This window comes from Panthera pardus, unplaced genomic scaffold (genome assembly GCF_024362965.1).
Source record: "Panthera pardus isolate Hobbes unplaced genomic scaffold, ASM2436296v1 HiC_scaffold_13, whole genome shotgun sequence".
Lineage (NCBI taxonomy): Eukaryota > Metazoa > Chordata > Mammalia > Carnivora > Felidae > Panthera > Panthera pardus.
The window spans coordinates 79,299,591-79,321,170 of NW_026526688.1; the positions used below are offsets into that span (position 1 = coordinate 79,299,591).

Here is a 21,580-nt window from a genome sequence, read left to right on the forward strand (position 1 = left end):
AAAGATGACTTGGTTATAACCAAAACTGACCAAACTGACATAAGTAAAAAGGGATTTATTAAAAGGAATCAGCAGGAAGGACAAAGAGCTGAAACTCAAAAGTGCTCTGAATTAGTAACCTGTGGCCATCAAGAGCCAACCAACAATTCTCCATTTCTCACCTCTGCACCCTTCCTAATTTTGTTTTTAATCTTTATTTTTGAGAGAAAGACAGAGTGCAAGTGGGGTAGGGGAAGAGAGAGGGAGAGAGAGAGACACAGAGAATCCAAAACAGGCTCCAGGCTCTGAGCTGTCAGCACAGAACCTGATGCAGGGCTTGAACTCACGAACTGTGAGATCATGACCTGAGTTGAAGTGGGACACTTAATCAACTGATCCAAGCACCTTCTTCCCATGAGACTCCCCATCCTTTCCAGTGCTCTGCCTTCTCCACCGGGCATCTGACCCACCACTGGGGTTCCTTCAGTCTGAAGCCCACAGGCTATCTCACAGTAACAGGCTGGGTTTCTCCCCATCCCAATTCCAGATCTCCAGAGGAGAGACCGTGACTCAGCCCAGACTCCAGAGGAACTACTCTTGTGTGTATAGCCAGTTCTTGTCAGCAGATCGAGATTAGAGTGGCATTGAGTCTTACGAGAGGGATGAATTCCACAGTGAGCAGTTCTCAGAGATGCTGGGCTATCTTCCAGGACATATATGTACTAAATCACTGTGGGGCAGTACAGACGAGAAGGACCCAAGAGAGGTAAAAGGGGAAGAGACGGAGGTCAGAGTCTAGAAAAATACCCTTTTCCCAGCCCATCTTGTCTACCAAGTAGCAGGACATCTTTCCAGGAAAAGAAAGGGAAAAAAATTTTCCTCTGAAGGTATCCTAGTCTGATGCAAGTGGCCATATTATCATTGCATAGACTTCAACAGTATGCATACTTTATCAATATAAACATCTATTGTTTTTAATTCTAAATGTTTTGCTAAAAGCATGTAGCCTATTCTCAATACTCTGGATTAAAGTTTAGAAAAATCAGTTCTTTACATATTATTGAAGCAATACTTCATGTTTATATTTTCCCACTTACACTATTTGATGTAATTTTGGATTTCTGAAAATTTGGGACACTAAAACATTCTGCTTTTAGTGATTTAGTTCAATCTTCATATCCTCTAGATCTGCTGTTGCTGAGGATCAGAATGTAGTTGTCCGGCCTATTAGGCAGTGACCACACAAAAACCTTCCACTTAAAGCTGTTTAGAATTGACAAAGCAGCAATATAGTCTAGGCCTCCTTAACAGTCCCACCTCCAGAGGCAGACAGTCCTGGGTTTAAATCCCAGCTGTGCGACCTTAAGCAAATTCTTACCCTAAGCTCCAGTTTCCTCATTTGTAAAATGAGGATGAAGATAATATCTACCTCACAGAGCTGTTGAGCAGGGCATTAAATCAGATCATGATATAAAATACTTAGCAGTATGAGAACTTAGTGAATATTAGCCTTTCTATTATCATATATTAATAATCCTGATGGTGATAAACACAAGGAGAGAGATGATAACAGAGCTTCACTAGAGTTTCTGGCAAACTTGAGCTGAGCGGCCTGGCACAGCCTGATGACCCCAAAGAGACGACATGTCAGAAGCAGGCTGCCTGTCACGTGTGATGTGGCAAATGGAGAATGACCTGAAGAAGGGGGGAGATGGCCAGTTGAGAGCAGTCGGCATTCCTGTCCATGCCCACCAGGTACAATGATCATATAAACCCCTTGGATCCCTCAAAATTCAAATAAATCAGCACTAAAAAGAAATAAGCTATCAAACCATGAAAAGACATAGAAGAACCCTAAATGCATATAACCAAGTGAAAGAAACCAGTCTGAAAGGCTACATACAATTCCAACTACATGACATTCTGGAAAAAGCAAAACTATGGAGACAGTTAAAAAAAAAAAAAATCAGTGAGTGCCGGACCTGGGAAGTGGGGGGCAGTTGAGGAAAGAGATGAACAGGTAGAACGTGGGATTTTTAGGACTATGAAAATATGCTGATAATATTAAAATGACGAGTATGTGTCATAACACATTTGGCCAAACCCACAGAATGTATAGCACAAGAGTGAACCCCAAAGAAGCTCTGGACTTCGGACAATAATGACGTGTCAGTGAAGACTCCTCGATTGTATCAATGTACCACTGAGATGGAGGGATGTGGGTACCAGGGAGACTCTGTATGGGGAGGTGGAGGAGGAGACAAGGGGCATATGGGAAATCTCCATACTTCCCTCTCTGTAAACTAAAAAACTGCTCTTAAAAAAATTGAAGTCTTTTAAAAAATACAAATATGTCATTACAGCTTAATATAAAATGTGTGTATTTATTTGTGTAATGTGTATTAATACATACCTTAGCAGACAGTGACAGTGTAGGGTTAAGGGATAGGCCTTGGAGACAAACTGGGTTCAAATTCCAGCTTGGCCACTCTCTCTGGGACTATGACCTTGAGCAAATTACCGAGCCTCCCTGGGCCTCATCTTCCTTATTTGTAGAACAGCAGGGAGAGGAGGAGCTCACATGGGTCAGCTCACCTCACCTTTGTGACCACTCTAGTGAATGGGTACTTCAGCGGTTTCTATTTCACACAGGAGGAAACTGACAATGAGAGTCAAGAGGGTGCCCAGGTCACAGAGAAGTCACATAACTTAGTGGAGCTGAGATGCCAACACAAGGAATTTCATTTTAGAGCTCACTATGTATGCTACATTATGTGATACTCTCCAGAGTATTTCAGTAAAATGTCAGAGAAGGAGCTAAGCCTAGTGCCTAGTGCACAGTCATCCCTTTGTCAATATTGACTATTATTGCTGATCTCAATTTTATATCGAGAGATGTGGCAGAGACAGCTCTGAAAGCTTTTGGGAGGGGGGAGGAGTTATTTTATAAAAGAAAATAAAAGTGGGCATGTCCCTGCAAATAATCCAGCCCATAAACACCCCACACTATCCTGTCCCTAAGAAAAGGCATCTGACAGCACCTTCTCCATCACTCACCTACCCATTCCCCACTACCCCCCCCTACCCCCTCAGTCCTCACTCACCCCATCCCCTTATTCTCTCTTCCAAGAACTCTTGGTGTTGCTCCTAAAGGAGAGATGAACAAAAGGATCATATTCCCCATCGTTCTTAATTCTACAAATACTGATAGAATGCCAAGTTCCATGCCCCAAGCTATACTCTGAGGACCTGTCTTTGCAGCTCTGCGTCTCCAGAGACTTTGGCAGAGAATCTCTGAGTGGGCCAGACCTCCTGGCCTGCTCGCTTTCTCCAACTCCTCAGTCTCCATCTCCAACATGAACACATTCTCATCATCAAAAATATTATGAAGTTCTTCCTTCTACTGAATCAAAAACTCACCTCCTAGCAAGTTCTGCTCGCTTATACTAAGCTTTCTTAGATAAAAAATAAATCTACTACCCCTTCCATACTGCAGCTCTTCAATTTTCTTGAGCTAGGCCCAGTGCTTTGTCTACACCAGACACTAAATGCTGAAGAACTTAAGAACTGTATCTCCCAAATTTTCTCTTATCAAACCATGCTAGTACCATGGGAAAATACTACCTACCCCAGAACCACACTACAGTGCAGAGAAGGGACTTCCTGTACCATAGCAAAATGAAGAGAGAATTGAGAAGATAATGTCATTATTATTTTATGACTCTCCTTCAAGAAAGGAGGAAGGCAGACAGAATGTTTTCTGTGGCTCTAAAACTTCTTTTTAAATACTCCAGAGAGAGGGGAGGATGAGTGATGGTCATTGAGGAGGGCACCTGCTGGGATGAGCACTGGGTGTTGTATGGAAACCAACTTGACAATAAATTTCATATTAATAAGAAAAATAAAAATAAAAAATAAACACTCCAGAGAAATGTAAGGCCCTGCTGAGAAAAAAAAAAAAAAAATCTAACAGTAAAGGAAGTCTCCACAGCTATGCCAAAGATGCCAACATTCAAGAAAACTGGAATAAGGGAAAAAGCCATCCCCACCCCCTACAATTTGTCAGATCCTCTTGCCATGGGGTTTTAACTTCTGTACTGAACCATCACTACTCAGGCAGCCATAAAGCTTTTAGAAATTTTGGAGTTTTATCATTGTTGCTGTTGTTTAAGATATTTATTTTTCTCTCATATGAAAACTGGTGCTGCCTAGCAACCCTGGGCCAGCAAAGCTTTATCAAGAAGCATTTTAGGCTGAATTTTTTAAAAAGAGATTTCTTTTTCCCCCTGAATGACAGGCATGTTTTAAGACTAAAAGGTTCTTTGCACCTCAAAGAAAATGGTTGGCATACCACTCACTCGGGCCTCCTTCATATTCAAGGATGACAGAGACCAACCTGCAGAAAGGCCAGGATGTGCCTTGTCTTTGCGGCAACAGGAGTGGAGGAGTGGGCTACCCCAAACCCAAACCAGTCCACGTGTGGCTGCTTCTGAACTGCAAGTTGGGACTGAACAGGGCATCCCTTCCACCATGGAACCTGGGGGCAGAGACATATTCTTCTAGCTTTTGGCAAAGACAAGGGTGCAGGTCCGAAAGTTTGTCCCAAAGTTAACAAGAGTAATGCAATGTGCCATTTGATACTCTTTATGTGTGTGTGTAATTTAATATTCTGAGTGTGCTGCACACCTGAGAGAAAACGTACATGCCCGTCTCACCTTGTCTCCTCTGTGACTAGAGGGACACCGGCTACCCAAGGATTTTGCAACAGATATTATAGGGAAGGTTACTGAAACCTCAGAGCAGGAACAAAACATCAGCCTTTTCCACAAACCATGATCATCACAAAAGGCCTCCATTTTCTCAGGAAAAAGGAGACGCAGACTGCCTGAGTATCTATTTCAAAGACTAAACTGCTTATTTTGACAAACTTTTAAGAATCCTCACCAAGGAAAAGTTTTATGCCAATAAAATGTGATTATCTCTCAGTACCTTGTGGCCCACAGAAACTGTAGTATATAAAGGCTAACACTAGACAAAATCTTCATGACCCACTGGCCATCACAGAATCAGTGAAAATCAGAGCAAACTGAAGCATCCCACAGAGCTAAAAGCAAGCAGGGCACCACATTTGGCATATCACCTTGAAAACCCAATTATAATCCTTAATAAGATAAATATACAGGCATATCTCAAAGATATTATGGGTTTGGTTCCAAACCACTGCAATGAAGTGCGTATTGCAATAAAGCGAGTCCAATGAATTTTCTGGTTTCCCAATGCACGTAAGAGCTGTATTTACACTGTACTGTAGTCTACTAAGTCTGCAGTAGCATTATGTTTAAAAAGACAATGAACTTACATTAAAAAATACTGCTAAAAAATGCTATTATCTGAGCTTCCAGCAAACTGTCATCACTGATCACAGATCACCAGAACAAATATAATGATGAAAAAGCTTAAAAGATGGGGAGAATTACTAGAATGTGAAATGTGACAGAGACACAAAGTAAAATGACGCCAATGGACATGTCAACGCAAGGCTGCCACAAACCTTTGATTTGTAAAGAACACAGTATCTGTGAAGGGCAATAAAACAAGGCCTGCCTATAATCTGGATTAAAGTTCTATATACTATCGGGGCACTGGGGGGCTCAGTTAGTTAAGCATCTGGCTCTTGGTTTCAGCTCAGGTCATGATCTCGGGTCTTCGTGGGCTCAAGCCCCACATCGGGCTCTGTGCTGACAGCGTGGAGCCTGCTTAGGATTCTCTCTCCTCTCTCTCTGCCCCTCCCCAACTCATGCTGTCTCTGTCTCTCTCAAAATAAATAAATAAACTTTAAAAAAAATTCTATATATTATGTCAAGTGATTTGGTTGAAAGTAACATATTTCTTACTTTACATGAATTGCCAATTTAAGTATTAACATGAAATAAGATAATAAAACCACACCAATATTAATGTTTTCTTTGATGATTCTCAAAGGCTCTTCATAATCTTCCAGGGCCCTCAGGGACTTGGGGAGAGACAAGGAGGGTGTCGCATTATCAACACAAATTTCTTTTATGACACTAAAAATGTATAAAAGAGCAGAATAAGCTCTATTTCAACAAACTGTTAACTCCCAGGAGGGTTCTTTACCCACCTGTCTAAGCTCCTCTAAAGAGCTCCCTACCCCAGAAATAACAGGAAGTTAGAATTAAAAGTGATTAGCAAGCTATATACAATTCAAGTGCCAGCAGTCCTCCCCTACTCTTTCCCATCCCTGTCCTGTCTGCTCGGACTTTTCCTCCTGTCTGTTCTTGTCCTACAGGGAAAAACACATGCAGATCTCTACTTGCTATCACCCATTCCTGAACACACACTCATTTAAACCCTTACAAGTCAACTTCGGCTCTTGCTCCCAACAGACATTTTACTCTTGGAGTAAACAGTCGTACTCTCCCACAGGGACAACATCCGGCATCACTGACAATGCCCCTTGACAACCCTAACACTGAACTTGCTTGGGTTTCTTCTGGTTCCTGTTTTATCACTAATAGAAAAATCTCGGTGTTTTGCTCAAAGATATTGTTCTTAATCTTCTCCTAGTGATGAGAAGCAAAGGTTTGGGGTCAAACCATCCTTAACTCGACCCAAGCATTGCCACTCACCAGCTGTGTGCCCATAAGCAAGCTAACCTCTCACCCTTCAGTTTTCTTACATGGTATAAAGGGACGTATGTGTAATAAGAATTGTGTATACATACAGGCATACTATTAGGTATATATGCAATACTTTAAATATTTTTTACTTTATATATCCATTTTAAGTGTGTATATACACACACATACACACATGTAAACACTAGGGTTACAGGAGGTAAGTACCCCAGGTAGTAGACCAAAAGCATATAACACAAAGGGCGCCATGCCAATCTCTTGCCTTTTATACTTCCTTCCACTAAATTCTCTCACAAGTTGGAGCCCCCCATCTCCAACTGTTTGTTACACATCCAGATGAATAAAATTCAGCACACCGTAAACTGAACTCTTGCCCCAAACCCAATTTTTTTTTCTTCTTTTTATTAATGACATCGATATTCTTCCAGCATTGGGTCCTCAGGTGTGACTCACTGACCATGATTTATGACCCATTCCTCTGAGATGGCCCACAGATCCAGACCCTGGATTGTGTCTACTGTGCCTCACAAGATGATGCCCGCCACCCTTGAACTTCCACTGTCACAACCATGTCCTCAACTACACGCCGTGTGACCCCCTCACCTGGTCTGTTATTACTCTACTTTCTACTCGCTAACCCTGCTGCCAGATTAAGCAGATTAACCCTGTTTCCTGAAGCAGTTTACTTGAAAGCCAGGAGAGGCCCTGGTACCCATAAAGTGAAATCCAAAAGTCCTATGGTGGCATTCCCAGCCTCCCTACACCTGGTCCAAACCTCTTTCCAATCTCATTTCATACCACTCACCTATGTTCCAACAGGAGCCGCATTCCCATAACACACACCTACTCTCTGTGCTTCTCTGATTACATGATTCCCCCATACCTGAAATGTCCTCTTAAAACATACTCCACCTGTTCAAACTCTCTTCTAAAACCTATTCAAACCACCTAGTCAGGAAATGTTCCAGATTCCTCACAGTTACACACAAATCCGCCTCTGAAGTCTCAGCAACTTTCTCCGCATCTCTGTGAGAGCGCTTATTCTCCACCGCATCCCGCCGTTACTGTTGGACAGACCTTTCCTTTCCCCTGCCGGACTCACTGCCCTCATTTCCCCCACATCTCACATCCAACTCTGAGAAGGCACCCACCACGAACATGCCCATTAATCCATAACAAGTATACTTTGTCAACAATGAAACTTAGGCAAACCCCATAAATTCTAAGGCAAAATCCCAACTTGAAAATCGGTGGGAATTTCACAGTACCCTTTTCCACCTGGGAAATGCAATTTTCTGGTTTGCACGGGAAGAAAGACCTTGATGATATTTTTGGCCGTGAATGCTTCTTTTGAAACAACATCTTAATGTACTGTGTGGGAAGGAAGCCAAAACATGTCGATTTAAGTTTCCTATAGAGTACATATGGGTTTTATGAAAACAGCAAAGAGGCTAGGATAAAATGTGATCTCCAAGGCAGATTAACTCAGGCCTTTTTCTAACTCCAAAATTAATCTAGTGTTTTCTTGCTTTAATTATATGCTGAAAGTTTCCTCTTCTGCTTTGGTGACTTTCCTGGTCAGAGGCAGCATTTTTCACATTCCTAGGATGGAAACATAAGTGAGGAAAAGAAAATGCCTTCCTTCTATTGTCACTTTCCCCTCTGTCTGTTCTCCTTCATAGACACTACTTAAGTCTCTTCATTCTCTCTCATTGCCCCTCCTTTCTACCCCCCTGTCTATTATAATTCTCCCCCAGAAGACTCTTCTTTTTAACCCTTCTACCCTCCCTCCCTCTTTTATTTTGTTCTCAAGCATTTACTAAGAGGAACCATATCCCTCCCTCACAATGTTCAAGTCAAACACAAGATCTCTGGGTGGTAAACATGGATCTGTGGCCAACAAAGCCTCTGGCTCCTGTGGGTCCACGCGTCCATATGAAGTTTTTCTACACAGCCACCCTCTTCAGTACAGATATCCTTCCTCAGAGCTGAGCCTGGACTTTGAGAGGAAGTCCAGCTGAGTGGGACAAAGAGCTGGCAGTGAAAGTGGACAAGGATGAAATCAGAGTGAAAAGAGGAGGAAACGGGGAAATTAAGTTCTCAGAAATTAGAACTAATCCAAGCTAACAGCTCCCCAACCCAAGCAACCCTGTACATCCAAACCTAACCCCATGCACACAGTGAAGAATCTGAAACTCAACAGCCTCCCTACCCCCTTCTTGATAGGAAACTCACTGCTTCAATTCACACTGGCTGTGCATTTGCAGCATTATCTATTGTAGCCACAGAAAGGCAGAGGGGAAACCTGCAAGCCTTCTACTTAGCTCTAGGAAGCTTCCTCTCTGAGAGTTGGTTCAGTTTCATCCCCTGTAACCATTATAATTGGCTCACCAGCGCCACTTAGAAATTCCTATAAGGTCTGTTAACAAGGTGGAAGCAGCACAATCTACTTCCCAGCAGAAAAATCATGAACTTACCTTCTCAGCTTCAAATAAAAGAAGAAAATAGGAAGCTGCAGCATTAAATGGAGATCCTTTTATATGAGAGCAAGACCCAGAGCCGGTATTTTCACAAATAAACTGCATGAAAGTTCCCTAATTGGGAGTTCACCTAATGATAGTTGTACCACTAAGCATTGTTTCAAAGCCTGTGGGTCTAATTATTTCTTTTTCTAAAAATGATTAGTAGCCATCTTTCCTTGAGGCTGTCTGGATAGCTTAGGGCACCACAAACAAACAAACAAAACAAAGCAAAACAAAAACCCAAACGTCTTACACCCATAAACAAGCTGCTTATGCTATACTGGGAAAGAAAATCTCTGACTAGGTTTCACCCTTAACTCTTCAGTGGGAACCAGTATTCACACAAGCTAGAACTGCTCTAGCAAACAGCAAATGCAGCAAGGCTCTCGCTGTGCTTTGCTCACAGAGCCTAACACCTCTGTCTCCTTCTCGCTCCTCTGCCCCCTTCAAAATTTATTGAGCTCATTCATTCATCCAAAAAATATTAACTGAACATCCAACATGTACCAGGTATTATTCTAAGTGTAAAAAAAGATCTCTGCCCTCAAGGACCTGGCAGAGAGAAACAGGTAACTATGGCAATAAACAAATTACATAACATGTTAGACACGGATAAGTGCTATAAGATACAGGTCCCCAGACAGCCTGTACCCCACATACTGGGAGCTGCTTTCCATCAGGGGCTGTAATGTTCGTCTTCACATCCTAGCACCTAATACATGCTCGGCACAGAATACAATCTCAGTTGAAAAGAACCAACAAATTAAAACAAACTTTTAATAAGCAAATGAGTAACCAAGGATTTTAACAGTTTTTCAAATTCCCTATCTTAGAAGAAGTGAGGACAATTAGAAGCAAGGTCCTCATCTATAATGAGGATGAGGAAAAATTACATAAAAGTTCTTGAAAGAATCTATCGTATTTTCAAAACCCCATAGTCCCCTGATTACAGAGAAACAAGTGAGCAGATGTGTCACCAAAGAGATTATTCATTTTAAACCAGAGATTCTTAATCTGGGGTTCCCAGAATCAAGGATGCATATGAATCCCCTGAAGTTGTTAGCACAATTTGGGAGACGGGGAGTTTCATGTGTGTTTTTCTAGGGAGAGTCTGACACAGATTGGCAAAAATATTTTCCCTGTGTGACAGAAATAGAATTTGAGAAATCCAAGGATAGGACTCAAGGCAGCAAAAAACCTGAAGATTCCAGTATTATATTGCAGATACTCATTTGCATCTGGGTTAAATGCTTCTTCCTTAAACTACTGAGGCAACAGAAGACCAAGTAAACTTCAGATTTATGGAAAGCCATCAGAAGACATAAGTTCAGTGGGAACTTCTCAGAACCAAGCTCATCATCAGAGTAATATCATCATTTAATGGGGGAGGGAGGATCTTAGAGGACAGTTTCATCTGGTGGTAAAGCCAAAAACAGGAATTTCCTTAAGGAGAAAACAACAGAGAGTTTACCTTTTCATGGTTTTCGATTAAGATTTCCACAACGATGTTCTGAAACTTCAAATCCATGATGGCAGCAACAGTTTCTTCCTGGGGCCTCATCAAAGTTGGTCCAAATACCACTCCCAAATTTGCCACAGTCATTAAGTTCTGCTTGGAGTGATGTGAAACACTAACATAGACGTGGGGGGAAAGATAGGTCTCCAGTTAAAAGAGAGGCAATAACGGAGGAATGTACATTACTCTACAACTCTGTATTTCCTTAAAAACAAGGAGTCAAGAAGGGGTGCCTGGGTGGCTCAGTCGGTTGGGAGTCCAACTTCGGCTCAGGTCACGATCTTGCGGTCAGTGAGTTCAAGCCCCACGTCGGGCTCTGTGCTGACAGCTCAGAGCCTGGAGCCTGCTTCAGATTCTGTCTCCCTCTCTCTCTGCCCTGCCCCCACTCGCACTGTCTCTCTCTCAAAAATAATACAATACAATACAATACAAAAACAAAAACAAACAAGGAGTCAAGAGACTCCATTGTCCTCAATGTCTGAAATAACGGGATCTGACAAGACCCTAGATGATGAGTCCCCTGCCTACCTTCCTACTATTACTCTCTTTGTGACACTCTGCTCTAACCACAATGGCGTTCTTAATAAATCTATGTTTATGCTAAGCTTATGCCCCTCAAAGATCTTCATTTACTGTTGCCCTCTACTTAGAATATCCTCTCCTTCCCCATTTATACCCTTGGCTTCCAGTAATGACCAGACTGTATGGCACTCTTGCAAGAACTGGCTTCACAAGCACCCAGAACTTGAGCACCCACATTCACCCCTTTGGCCCAATACACTGTGCAGTGAGCAACCTGGACAACTGTTCTCAAAAGCCCTGACACTTAATTCAGACCTCAATTCAAAGGTCTCATCCTCCAGATACCTTCCATGATAACCCTCTTTGTAGTCCTACACCCAATATATATCCTCTAACCCCTCACTCTATTTTGGTTTTTTTTAACCACTTATCTGAAATTATTTTGTATTTTTATTTGTAATCTGATGATGATTATTCTCCTCTTAGAAAGAAGGGACTTTATGAAAGCTGGGAATTTGTCCATCTTTGTTCATCTATGTATCCACTAGCACCTACAAAAGGCATTCAGTAAGTATATGTTGAATGAACGAATGACTATGACAGTAGTAGGACACTTGGCAGGTCATAATATTCCCTGGCCTTCAGTTTCTTTTTATGTAAACTAAAAATAAATAATAAAATAAAAAAAATAAATTTTAAAACAGCATTCTTCAGCTTCCACTTACCTCTAAAATTCTATAATTATAGTGATCTAAGAATCATTTATATTTGAAGAAAGGACTAATTTTTCCACTGAGTGATTAGATTTTGCTTGCTTTTTAAAGAAGGAATAAAAAATAGAATGGATCCTACGAAATTACTACCTATTACTGGATTAAACAAACTTCAAGGACATGTTCAAACTTAGAGTTAGGTAGGTGTGAAACCAGGCTAAATTCGCTGACAGACTTATAATCACATTTCCAGAATCTGTGTACAGGGAAGTGTATAATATTCTCTTCTTTTACTTCCAATCAAACCCCAAGTTGCTGGCAGTGATGTTAAGAAAATAATTATACGACTTCACGAAAGCATCGTATTTCAATGGTTTTGTCCAAGACATACACAGTGAGTCAAATGTCCAGCCTGCCTTTCCAGGCGTGGCCCCCAGTATTGTGTAGACAGCCCCACTTCCAACTGTTACAAACCCAAGAACCCTTCACAGCACCCAGAGTGAAACAGAAAAAGTTAGAAGGAAAAAGAGGCTTACTTTGTTAAGTGTTTCACCAAAATATCCAGCATTTCTTTATTTTTCTCTGGCAGTTTGTGTACCAAGAAATGGATAGCATTGACACGAGATTCTGGGCTTCCACTTTCTTTAAAAAAAAAAAAAAAAAAAAAGAAGAAGAGAAAGAAGAAAAAAAACCAGATTACTCAGAATCAAATACAGTCCTAAAAATCAACCATTACAAAGGTTCATCTGTTCTACATCTTTAAACAGAGAATTTAAATGTATTTTGCCACTTCTCGAGAGAAAGAGAGAGAGAGGAAAGCTATCTTTTGCCTTATTCTCCTTAGTCTCTGAGCCTCTCCTATGAGGTAATTTCCATGCGAACGCAATTAGTGCCTCTCCCTGGGGTGATGTTTGAGAATAGAGGGCTACTCCAGCTTCTCACCCTGGCACGCTACACTTCCAGTCTGCCCGTCACTTGAAGGAGTTCAGTCACTGGCTCACTGCCCCCACAATGGAATGCAAGTAAAACATCAGCAGATAGATTCTTCCCACTTACCGGTTGCATTCTCTCTCTCCAAAAGACACACTGAAGCCCTAACCTCCAGCGGCTCAGAACATGCCTGTTTTAAAATGTGCGTGGGGTTTGTTTTCACCAGATATGGTAAGACACACAAACATAGAAACGACTGACTTGAAGGAAGAAGTTTATACTCACACATCCCTAGAAACAGAAGGCACAGGACACCACATCGGGCTGCGCCAGGGTCAGGAGCGGGGCAGAGGGAAGAAGGGGAAAGTGTGGTCATGGGGCTTTATTGTGGTTTCCATGTGAAGGAACAGGTGAGGCAGAGTTAGAATGACTGGTTGGTTTGAATTCTTTCAGCAGGCTCTGAGGTACAGGGGCTGTGCTCAGATGTCTGGTACCTGGCCCTGATTAGGGCAGGAGAATACTGACTTGGAGTGTAAGAGCCCAAAAGACAGAGTCTGGAAGAGAAAAGGGGCTCTGGTATGGTTGGCATATGGAAAACATGCTCAGTTTCCTATCTCAAGGAATTGGTTAGCCCCAGGAGAGAAGGCTCCCCAGGGTCAGTAAAGCCCCAGACGTCAAAACATCAGAATAAAGAGACATGCTTAACATAATGACCTTATTTGGGAATAAGGTCATTGCAGATGACATCAGGTCAGATCAGACAGATCATATCGGAGTAGGGTGGTGGTTTAATCTGTCTGGTGCCCTTGTAAGAAAACAAAGACACAAAGGGAAGATGGCCATATGATGGCCAAAGGGGAGAATATCATGTGACAATGGAGGCAGAGATTGGAGTGATGTGTCCACAAACCAAGAAATGCCAAGGGTTGCTGCGAACCACCATATACTGGAAGAGGCAAGGAAACAGCCTTCCCTGGACCCTTTAGAGGCTGGCCCTGTCAATGTACACCTTGAATTTGGACTTCTATTCTCTAGAATTGTGAATGAATGAATCTTATTTACTTACTTACTTACTGATTGATTGACTGACTGTTGTAAGCCATTCAGCAGCCCTAGAGAACTCACACATTCACTTTATCCCTTAGACTTTGGAATGGATTATCCACAGCTTTTATCAGCAATGTGCCCAAATTCCCTTTATTGTGTTCTTAACCAAAAATTATCAAACAAATCAATAAAATGCTTATTATAGAGAATTCCACTGGTGTTTGCAGGGATGTCAAAGAAGTGACTGATAAAAATTCAGTGATCAGTTACTGCAGCAGAAAGGACAGTGACAGACTGCTTGGAGGTTCACGGAGAATTGACTGCAGCAGCAGAGGAAGGGTTTCAGGTAAGGGAGAACATTTGAGTTGGGTCTTGAGTGTTGAAGAATTTGAGGAAAAGCAGAACTGAGGCATAAGGGGCACATTCCAGATTCTGCAAACAGTATGAGAAAATACACAGCCTATTGACAGAGAGCACTTCAACCTTATGAGAAGTCCAACACCAAACTTTGGTTTATAAAAGCAAATTTGAAGAATCCATCTTCCTGTTGGTTCTAAAGTAGTCACTGTGAGTAAGTCTGGGAAAAGAGACGAACAGAGTTAAATTTGGGGAAGATATACCTGACATTTTTTGGAAGATGGATTAGAATGGGGTAAAAAAAACCAAATTAGGAGGGAAATGCTATCTGAGCAAGAAGTGGTAAGGCAGGAAGGGGGACGGGAAGTAGAATTACAAGGAAGGAAGTAGAGCGAAGAAGCACAGCCTGCAAGCAGGATTTAGAATTGCTTCTTCCACCTGACAAAAAGTGGCCATGAGCAAGGTACCTAACCTCTCTGGGCCTCAGTTCCTCCTCTGCAAAATGAAGTTAACAATACTATCTCAAAAAGCCATTATAGGATTCAGTGACGTAACACCTGCAAAGCACAAAACTCCACAGGAACAAACAGGCGCCATCGTCTCTATTGTTGTTTGTATTACTCTTACTGCGTGAGAGCTACTACGGAAGGGGCAGAATGACAGCATCTAGCCTCAGACTGGCTGCAGATCAAAGGAAGAAGGCAAAGATGACCACTGTTTCACGCCTGGGTCATGTGATAGTATGGTCAGTCCCACTGACAGACAGGAGCAGAGGAGACGTCGCCGGTTTGAGGGGAAAGATGATGGTTGGGAGTGAAGGAGGAAGGGATGTTCAAGGGCCAGGTATCTAACTGGGAGCTGGGAATGGTAGGAGGTGTTAGAGTTAAAGGTAGCAGTGTTCTTCAGAGGGAGTGGCCTCCAGCACTCGGCCAAGGCTGCCCAACCACTCCAGAAAGCTAAGAGGGCCCTGCTGGGAAAACATCTCCAGAGGGGTGCACAGGAGATGCCAACTGGGGGCTAAGCAAAGCACAGAAGGAAGAAGAAGAGGAAGGACCAGGAGGTTCACTGTCATTAGAAACTGAAGTGAGAAGAAACGTGCAAGGCCTGGGTAGCCAGTGGTATCAATAGTTAACAAGGGACTAGGGAACAGAAAGACCAGGAGGAGAGCCCAGACACCCACCTCTAAGTTTGCCAGTCGGGATCCCCTCTTTAGTAACACAAGAAGGCTAAAACATGGGTGGCTGGAGGGGACAGAGAAAGCAGAATTTCAGACCACTTGTTCAGAAAACCAAGAAATGGAAGGGAAAGGGGAAGAAAGGTAAAGCAGATCAAGAAACAGGAATTTGTTTTTTATTGAGATATAACTGACACGTAACATTATGTTAGTTTCAGTTATACAACATGATTTGATATTTGTATACAATCCTAGATATCACCACAATATATCTAGTTAATATCCATTACCACACAGTTATAAATCTTTTTATGATAAGAACTTTCAAGATTTACTATCTTAGCAACTTTCAAATATGCAGTATAGTATTATTAACTGTAGTCACCATGCTTTATCCCCATGATTTATTTTATAACTGAAGTTTGTTCCTTTTATAACTGATGTTTGTTTCCTTTCAACTCCTTTAACCCATTTTGCCCACTCCCCAGCCCCCAGCAACCACCAATCTGTTCTCTGTATCTATTAATTTGCTTGTTTTTGTCTTTTCTAAGATTCCTCATATAAGTGAGATAATATGGTTTTTGTCTTTGCCTGATTTAGGGAATTTGCTTCTTCAAAATGATAATGGTTTTACTCTTTTGCTTCTTGTAAAAACTAAATATTGGCTCTGTTAAAATGTCAGAAAATGTAAATAAAAGAACTTAGTAAAAAAAATCACTAATAATTTGAAATGCATATAGTTGAGAAAGAATTTGCAATCAGACTATGGAGAACTATCAATCAATCAGAAAAGAAAGAGACAACCCAAAGAAAAATAAGCAAAAGACTGGAGGAGGAATTTCACGAAAGACATTAGCCAATAAACCAATAAAAATATGAAAAAGTGCTAAACCTCATTATTTATCAGGGAAATAAAAATAAAACCACAATGAGCTACTACTTCTCACCACCAGAATGGCTCTAAATGAATAAAATACTAAGCTCTGGCAAGTAACTGGACCTGTCATACTCTAACTACATGGGAACAATGAAATGGCACAATCACTTTGGAGAACTCTTTGGCTATGCCCCCTGAAGTTGAACACACACATTCCAACCCACAGCGCAAAAATTCTACGCAAAACCAGGAGAAATGCACATAAATTTTCACTGAAAGACACACATTAGAATGCTCATAGCAGTAACACTCTTGTTAACCCCCAAAGTGAAACCACTCAAGTCTCCATCAACTGTAGAACAGATAAATGCATTGTGGTTATGCTCATACAATGGAAACCGGTACCACAAGGAGAGTGAATGAACTGTTGATTCACCCCACACGGATAAAATGTCACAAGATGAGCAAGAGAAGCTGAATGCAAAAGAAGAGATTCCCATTTACACACAGTCAAATGCAGCAATCCTAACCTATGGAACTATGGTATCAAAAGTCAGGGGCTGGGGTGCCTGGGTGGCTCAGTCGGTTAAGCATCCGACTTCAGCTCAGGTCATGATCTCACAGTCTGTGAGCCCGAGCCCTACATTGGGCTCTGTGCTGACAGCTCGGAGCCTGGAGTCTGCTTCCGATTCTGTGTCTCCCTCTCTCTGACCCTCCCCCGTTCATACTCTTTCTCTGTCTCAAAAATAAAAAAACATTAAAAAAAATTTTTTAGTAAAAAAAAAAAAAGTCAGGGGAGTGCTTACATGCCATAGTGACTGTGTGAGTATTAGGAAGAGCTTCTGGAACTATGAAATGTCTTACTTCTTAATCCAGGGCTGATAACATGGCTACCATTAATTTGTAAAAAAAAAAAAAAAAATCATTAAGCTATATATTTATTATTCATGTATATTTCTATTATGTTTCAACAAAAAGTTCACTTATATTAAGCTACTCATAATAAATGTCATCCTTCCCAACTTAGGCTGACAAATTTTAGGTTTATACCTTTCATAATTTTGTTTTTGTAACAAAACGTGCAAACAGCCTATTTCATTTAAAATACCATGGACATCTCTCCATGTCATTAAAAGGAACACAACACCATCAAATTCTATGAACACAGGAGTTGCTTCCAGTGATTGTAAAGGTAAGCCTGTGCCAGTTTATACTTCCAACAGTAATATTTTAGAGTGAGGAATGAGATTTCACAGCACAGGACACAGTTATTGCTAAAGACAAAGGAAGCAAAAGGCTAAGAAATGAAAAGGCACCTGATAAAGTAGAAAATAATCAAATCATATTACATAATAAAAACTCTTAGATACAGACTAAGTTTGTCACTGAAAACAAAAGTATAACTATCTAAAGACTTGGGTAAGAAGTATCACTCAGTCTTGAAAAAGGATGAGCTCATGTCATGTGCAACAACATGGATGGACCTAGAGGGGTGAACAAACAAATTAGAGTAAAACAAATACCATATGATTTCACTTAACTGTATAATCTAAAAAACAAAAAAAAATGAACAAACAAAAGATGCAGAAACAGACTCATAAGCAAAGAGAACAAACAGGTGGTTTCCAGAGGGTGAGGGGGTGGGGTGGGAGATGCGCAAAACGGGTGAAGGGAAGTGGGAAGTACAGGCTTCCGGTTATGGAATGAATAGGTCACAGGGATGAAAGGCACAGCATAGGAGAAACAGTCAATGGTATTGTAATAACATTGCATGATGACAGATGGTAGCTCCATTTGTGATGAATATAGCATAATGAAGAGACTTGCTGAATTCCTATGTTATATAATTGAAACTAACATCACATTGTGTGCTAACTATACTTCAAAAAAAACGCCACAAATTAGGTGATTAATTACAATCAAGTTTCTTATCTAGACTTAAAACCAAGGTAATGCCTTATCAAATCAAAGCTGGAGAAAGATGAAATGAATTTTTAAAAAATAACATTTTCCTGGGGCACCTGGGTAGCTCAGTTGGTTAAGCATCAGACTCTTGATTGCCAGTCAGGTCATGATCTCATGGTTCATGGGTTCGAGCGCACACTGGGTTCTGCGCTGACAGCACAGAGCCTACTTGGGATTCTCTCTCTCCCTCTTTCTCTGCCTCTCTCTCAAAATAAATAAGCTATAAATGAATGAATGAATGGATGAATGAATGAATGAATGAATGAATGTATGTAGGGGGAAAAAATTAAAGTTGGGACCCTGAAAAATAGTAAAAATATTCCAAAGGAATAAAAGGATAACCGCCAACAGTAAAAATTTTATACATTCAAAACTGAAAATTTTCTAAAACTTTGCACTAAAAAAGCTACTTCTAACTCATGTTGTCTATCGTGTCATTAATAATCTTTTTTTCCCAAAGAAAATCTAATGTTAATATTTGGGGATTTACTACTTATTCAGAAACACAAGCTACAGAAATCATTTCCCACCCTCTCAGGAAAAGGTTCTTCATTTCTAAAAATAGTAGAATTGGTTTTGAAATTAGAGTTAGAGCCTTCCACTTCCTTCTTTGAGTGCCCCTCCCACATCCATCTCATTTGAAATCACACACACTTTTTTCAAGTATGCTTTTTTCCTCTTTCAAAAAGAAGAATATTTGGAAGTAAGGCTTTTAAAGAAAATTTCTTTTTTCTCAAAACATTGCTTCATTTTGACATTAATCAGAAATCTCTACTAAATAGGCATTTCATTTCCAAGTGGCTACAACCTAATAATAACTAAGGTACTCAAGAAAAGCTTTCTAAATGATAAATTATATAATTAGATAAATTATCTTCAGTTGTTTATGCTCTATGCATTTCATTATGTTTTAACTTATATAAACTATATAATGAAAAGCATACCATTTTAAAAATTTAGAATACTGAATTAATCATAATACCAAATTCCTAACATATGCCAGGAAATTAGTTTACTGTAATAGCAAAAGCATTTTTTACAATTGTGGGGCTAGAAATCAGCATCCACAACACTTAAGGTCTATGTGCTTAGGATGCTGTGCCAACAAAAGAGACTGAAAAAGACAGGATCACAGCTTACTGGAGCTTATCAAAGCTACCCAGGCAGATAAATGTTAAATTATTTCAATATTTAAATGTCATAAGTCAACAGTACTGTAATTTTAGGAAAACATTAGCAGTAAATATGCAAACACTTCCCCAGGTGCCTCACTCAACAGACATCAAGTATTCCAGTTCTTCTGTGGGAGACCCTATCCACTGAGAAATGAATATATCAGGCTAAAATAGCTGAATGTCATTAGGCATTCAGTTCCTTTAATGTCCAGGTTTCAAGTCTTTCCCAACCAAGACCACATGATTTTCCTGCTTCCTATGCAAGTTTATCAACAAGAATAGAACATTCCAGTTAGGCAAATACCAGTGTCCTGGATCCCGTAATAGTTATATTTTTCATCATAAATGACTTAAGAACTTTGTGATTATGATTGTGCTTCCCAAGTAATCTGACTACAGAAAGAAAATATATAGAACATAACAAGACAAGTGTTCTTGTTCGGGGGTAAATATTTTTGTGTGATGCCATATTAGGCATCCAAGCTACAGCTGTCATTCTCAAACTAAGCTTAACATGAGTCCAATCCAGAATGGGTCCAATTTTTATCAATATGATATAGCAAGGACTCTGAGCCTGGAAGGCTAACACATAGACCATGGACTGCAACCTTCTCAGAGGTAAGAAATGCCATAGAGTTAACACCTTCCGGTAGACACCCCAGCCTTCCCCAGGTGGGCACATCTTTTGCATTCCTGCACAGACCAAGTAAACTGTGTTTTCATCTTACGAATTTCTATACTAAAAGCTTATTACATTTTCTCACAAGATAGATGTTGTGAAGTAATAAGAAGTATATATATTAGTCTCTGTTTCTGATTCTTGACATAGAGCTTCTGAAAGCCTTGTGAATATGAGTGCTCAGAGAATCTTCCGTTCTAATATTTAGTCTTTGATGCTAGTTCCTGACACAAAACTCCTACAACCCCCGTAATTTCTTAAGTGATAGGAATATCTGACACTGAGCTCCTATGTCCCTTGGAATTTCCTGGGTGCTATGATCATCTTTTGTTCTAATGAGGTGACTTTTGGTGGGCTCCTAGAAGGGGGCTGGTAATCAGAAAGACCAAGCTATAACATGAAGCTCAGAATGTTCAGCCCCACCTCCCATTCTCCAGAGAGGGACAAGAGGCTGGAAGTGGAGTTCACAATCCATCATGCCTACATGATGATGCCTCCATAAAAACAGTAGAGTCTGGAGAGCTTCAGAATGGGTGAACACATGTACATGCCCAGAGGGTGGAGCACCCCAACTTCTCAGGGACAGAAGTTTCTGCACTCAGGACACTTCTGGATCTCATCCTATGTATCTCTTCACCTGGCTTTTCATCATATCCTCTAACATATCTTTCATTATATAATAAGCTGGAAAATATAAGTTTGTGTTTCCCTGAGTTCCGTGAGCCATTCTAAGAAATTATCATACCAAAGGTGGAGGTTGTGAAACTCTGATTTCTAGTCAGTCAGAAGTCCCGTGGATAACCCGGGAGTTGTGACTGGTGTCTGAAGTGGGGCAGTCTTGAGCCCTGACCCTGGGGGATCTGACACTACCTCCAAGTAGACAGAATCCAAACTGAATTGTAGGATGCTCAGCTGATATCACAGAAGTGGTTGGCATGGGGAAAATATCCCACACAGTTGGTGACCAGAAAGTCAGAAGTGAATTATTGCATGCACAAGTAAAAGCGAAACAAAGGAGTGGTTTCCCCAGACCGATAAACTCTAGTTCCTTTCAGCAATTTCAGTTAATTCTCTCAGCTGAGAGGGTTTAGTTAACTCTCAATTTTCTCTAAAAAAGAAAAAAAGAAAAAAGAACAAGAAAAATTAATTTCCTAAGGCATCCAACACTGAACAGTATTTTTTTAAGAATGAAGAACAAAAACTGTTTGTCTTTTGTGGTGACAAAAATCAAATGAAATTCCTATTCGTATCATGCACTCCAGAAATTAACCCATGGGTTCTGAACAGAAGTCTACAGAGGAAAAAAAAAAAAAAAAACTGAGAGGGAAAAATAAAGGGACCGAGGAGAAACCTTCAGAATTCTCAGCAGGGAGGGCAGAAGAGACCATCTCAATAGCACAGAACAGATGGAAACCACCGCACATGACTGGAAGGAATCAAAAATTAGTTTCTGTGCTGGTGTGAG

At 40.7% G+C, this 21,580-nt stretch overlaps 1 protein-coding gene across 4 annotated transcripts in view; it reads right to left on the minus strand.

The window, feature by feature from the left end:
• The window catches only part of ARHGAP10 (Rho GTPase activating protein 10), a 321,716-nt gene that overhangs the window by 91,318 nt on the left and 208,818 nt on the right, over window positions 1-21,580 (minus strand). For all 4 annotated transcript variants that reach the window (XM_053901202.1, XM_053901200.1, XM_053901201.1 and 1 more), the window contains 2 exons: window positions 12,448-12,553; window positions 10,632-10,791 (listed from right to left, as the gene is read on the minus strand). In XM_053901202.1, coding sequence (XP_053757177.1) covers window positions 10,632-10,791; window positions 12,448-12,553 — 266 coding nt within the window. The remainder of the gene's footprint in view (window positions 1-10,631; window positions 10,792-12,447; window positions 12,554-21,580) is intronic.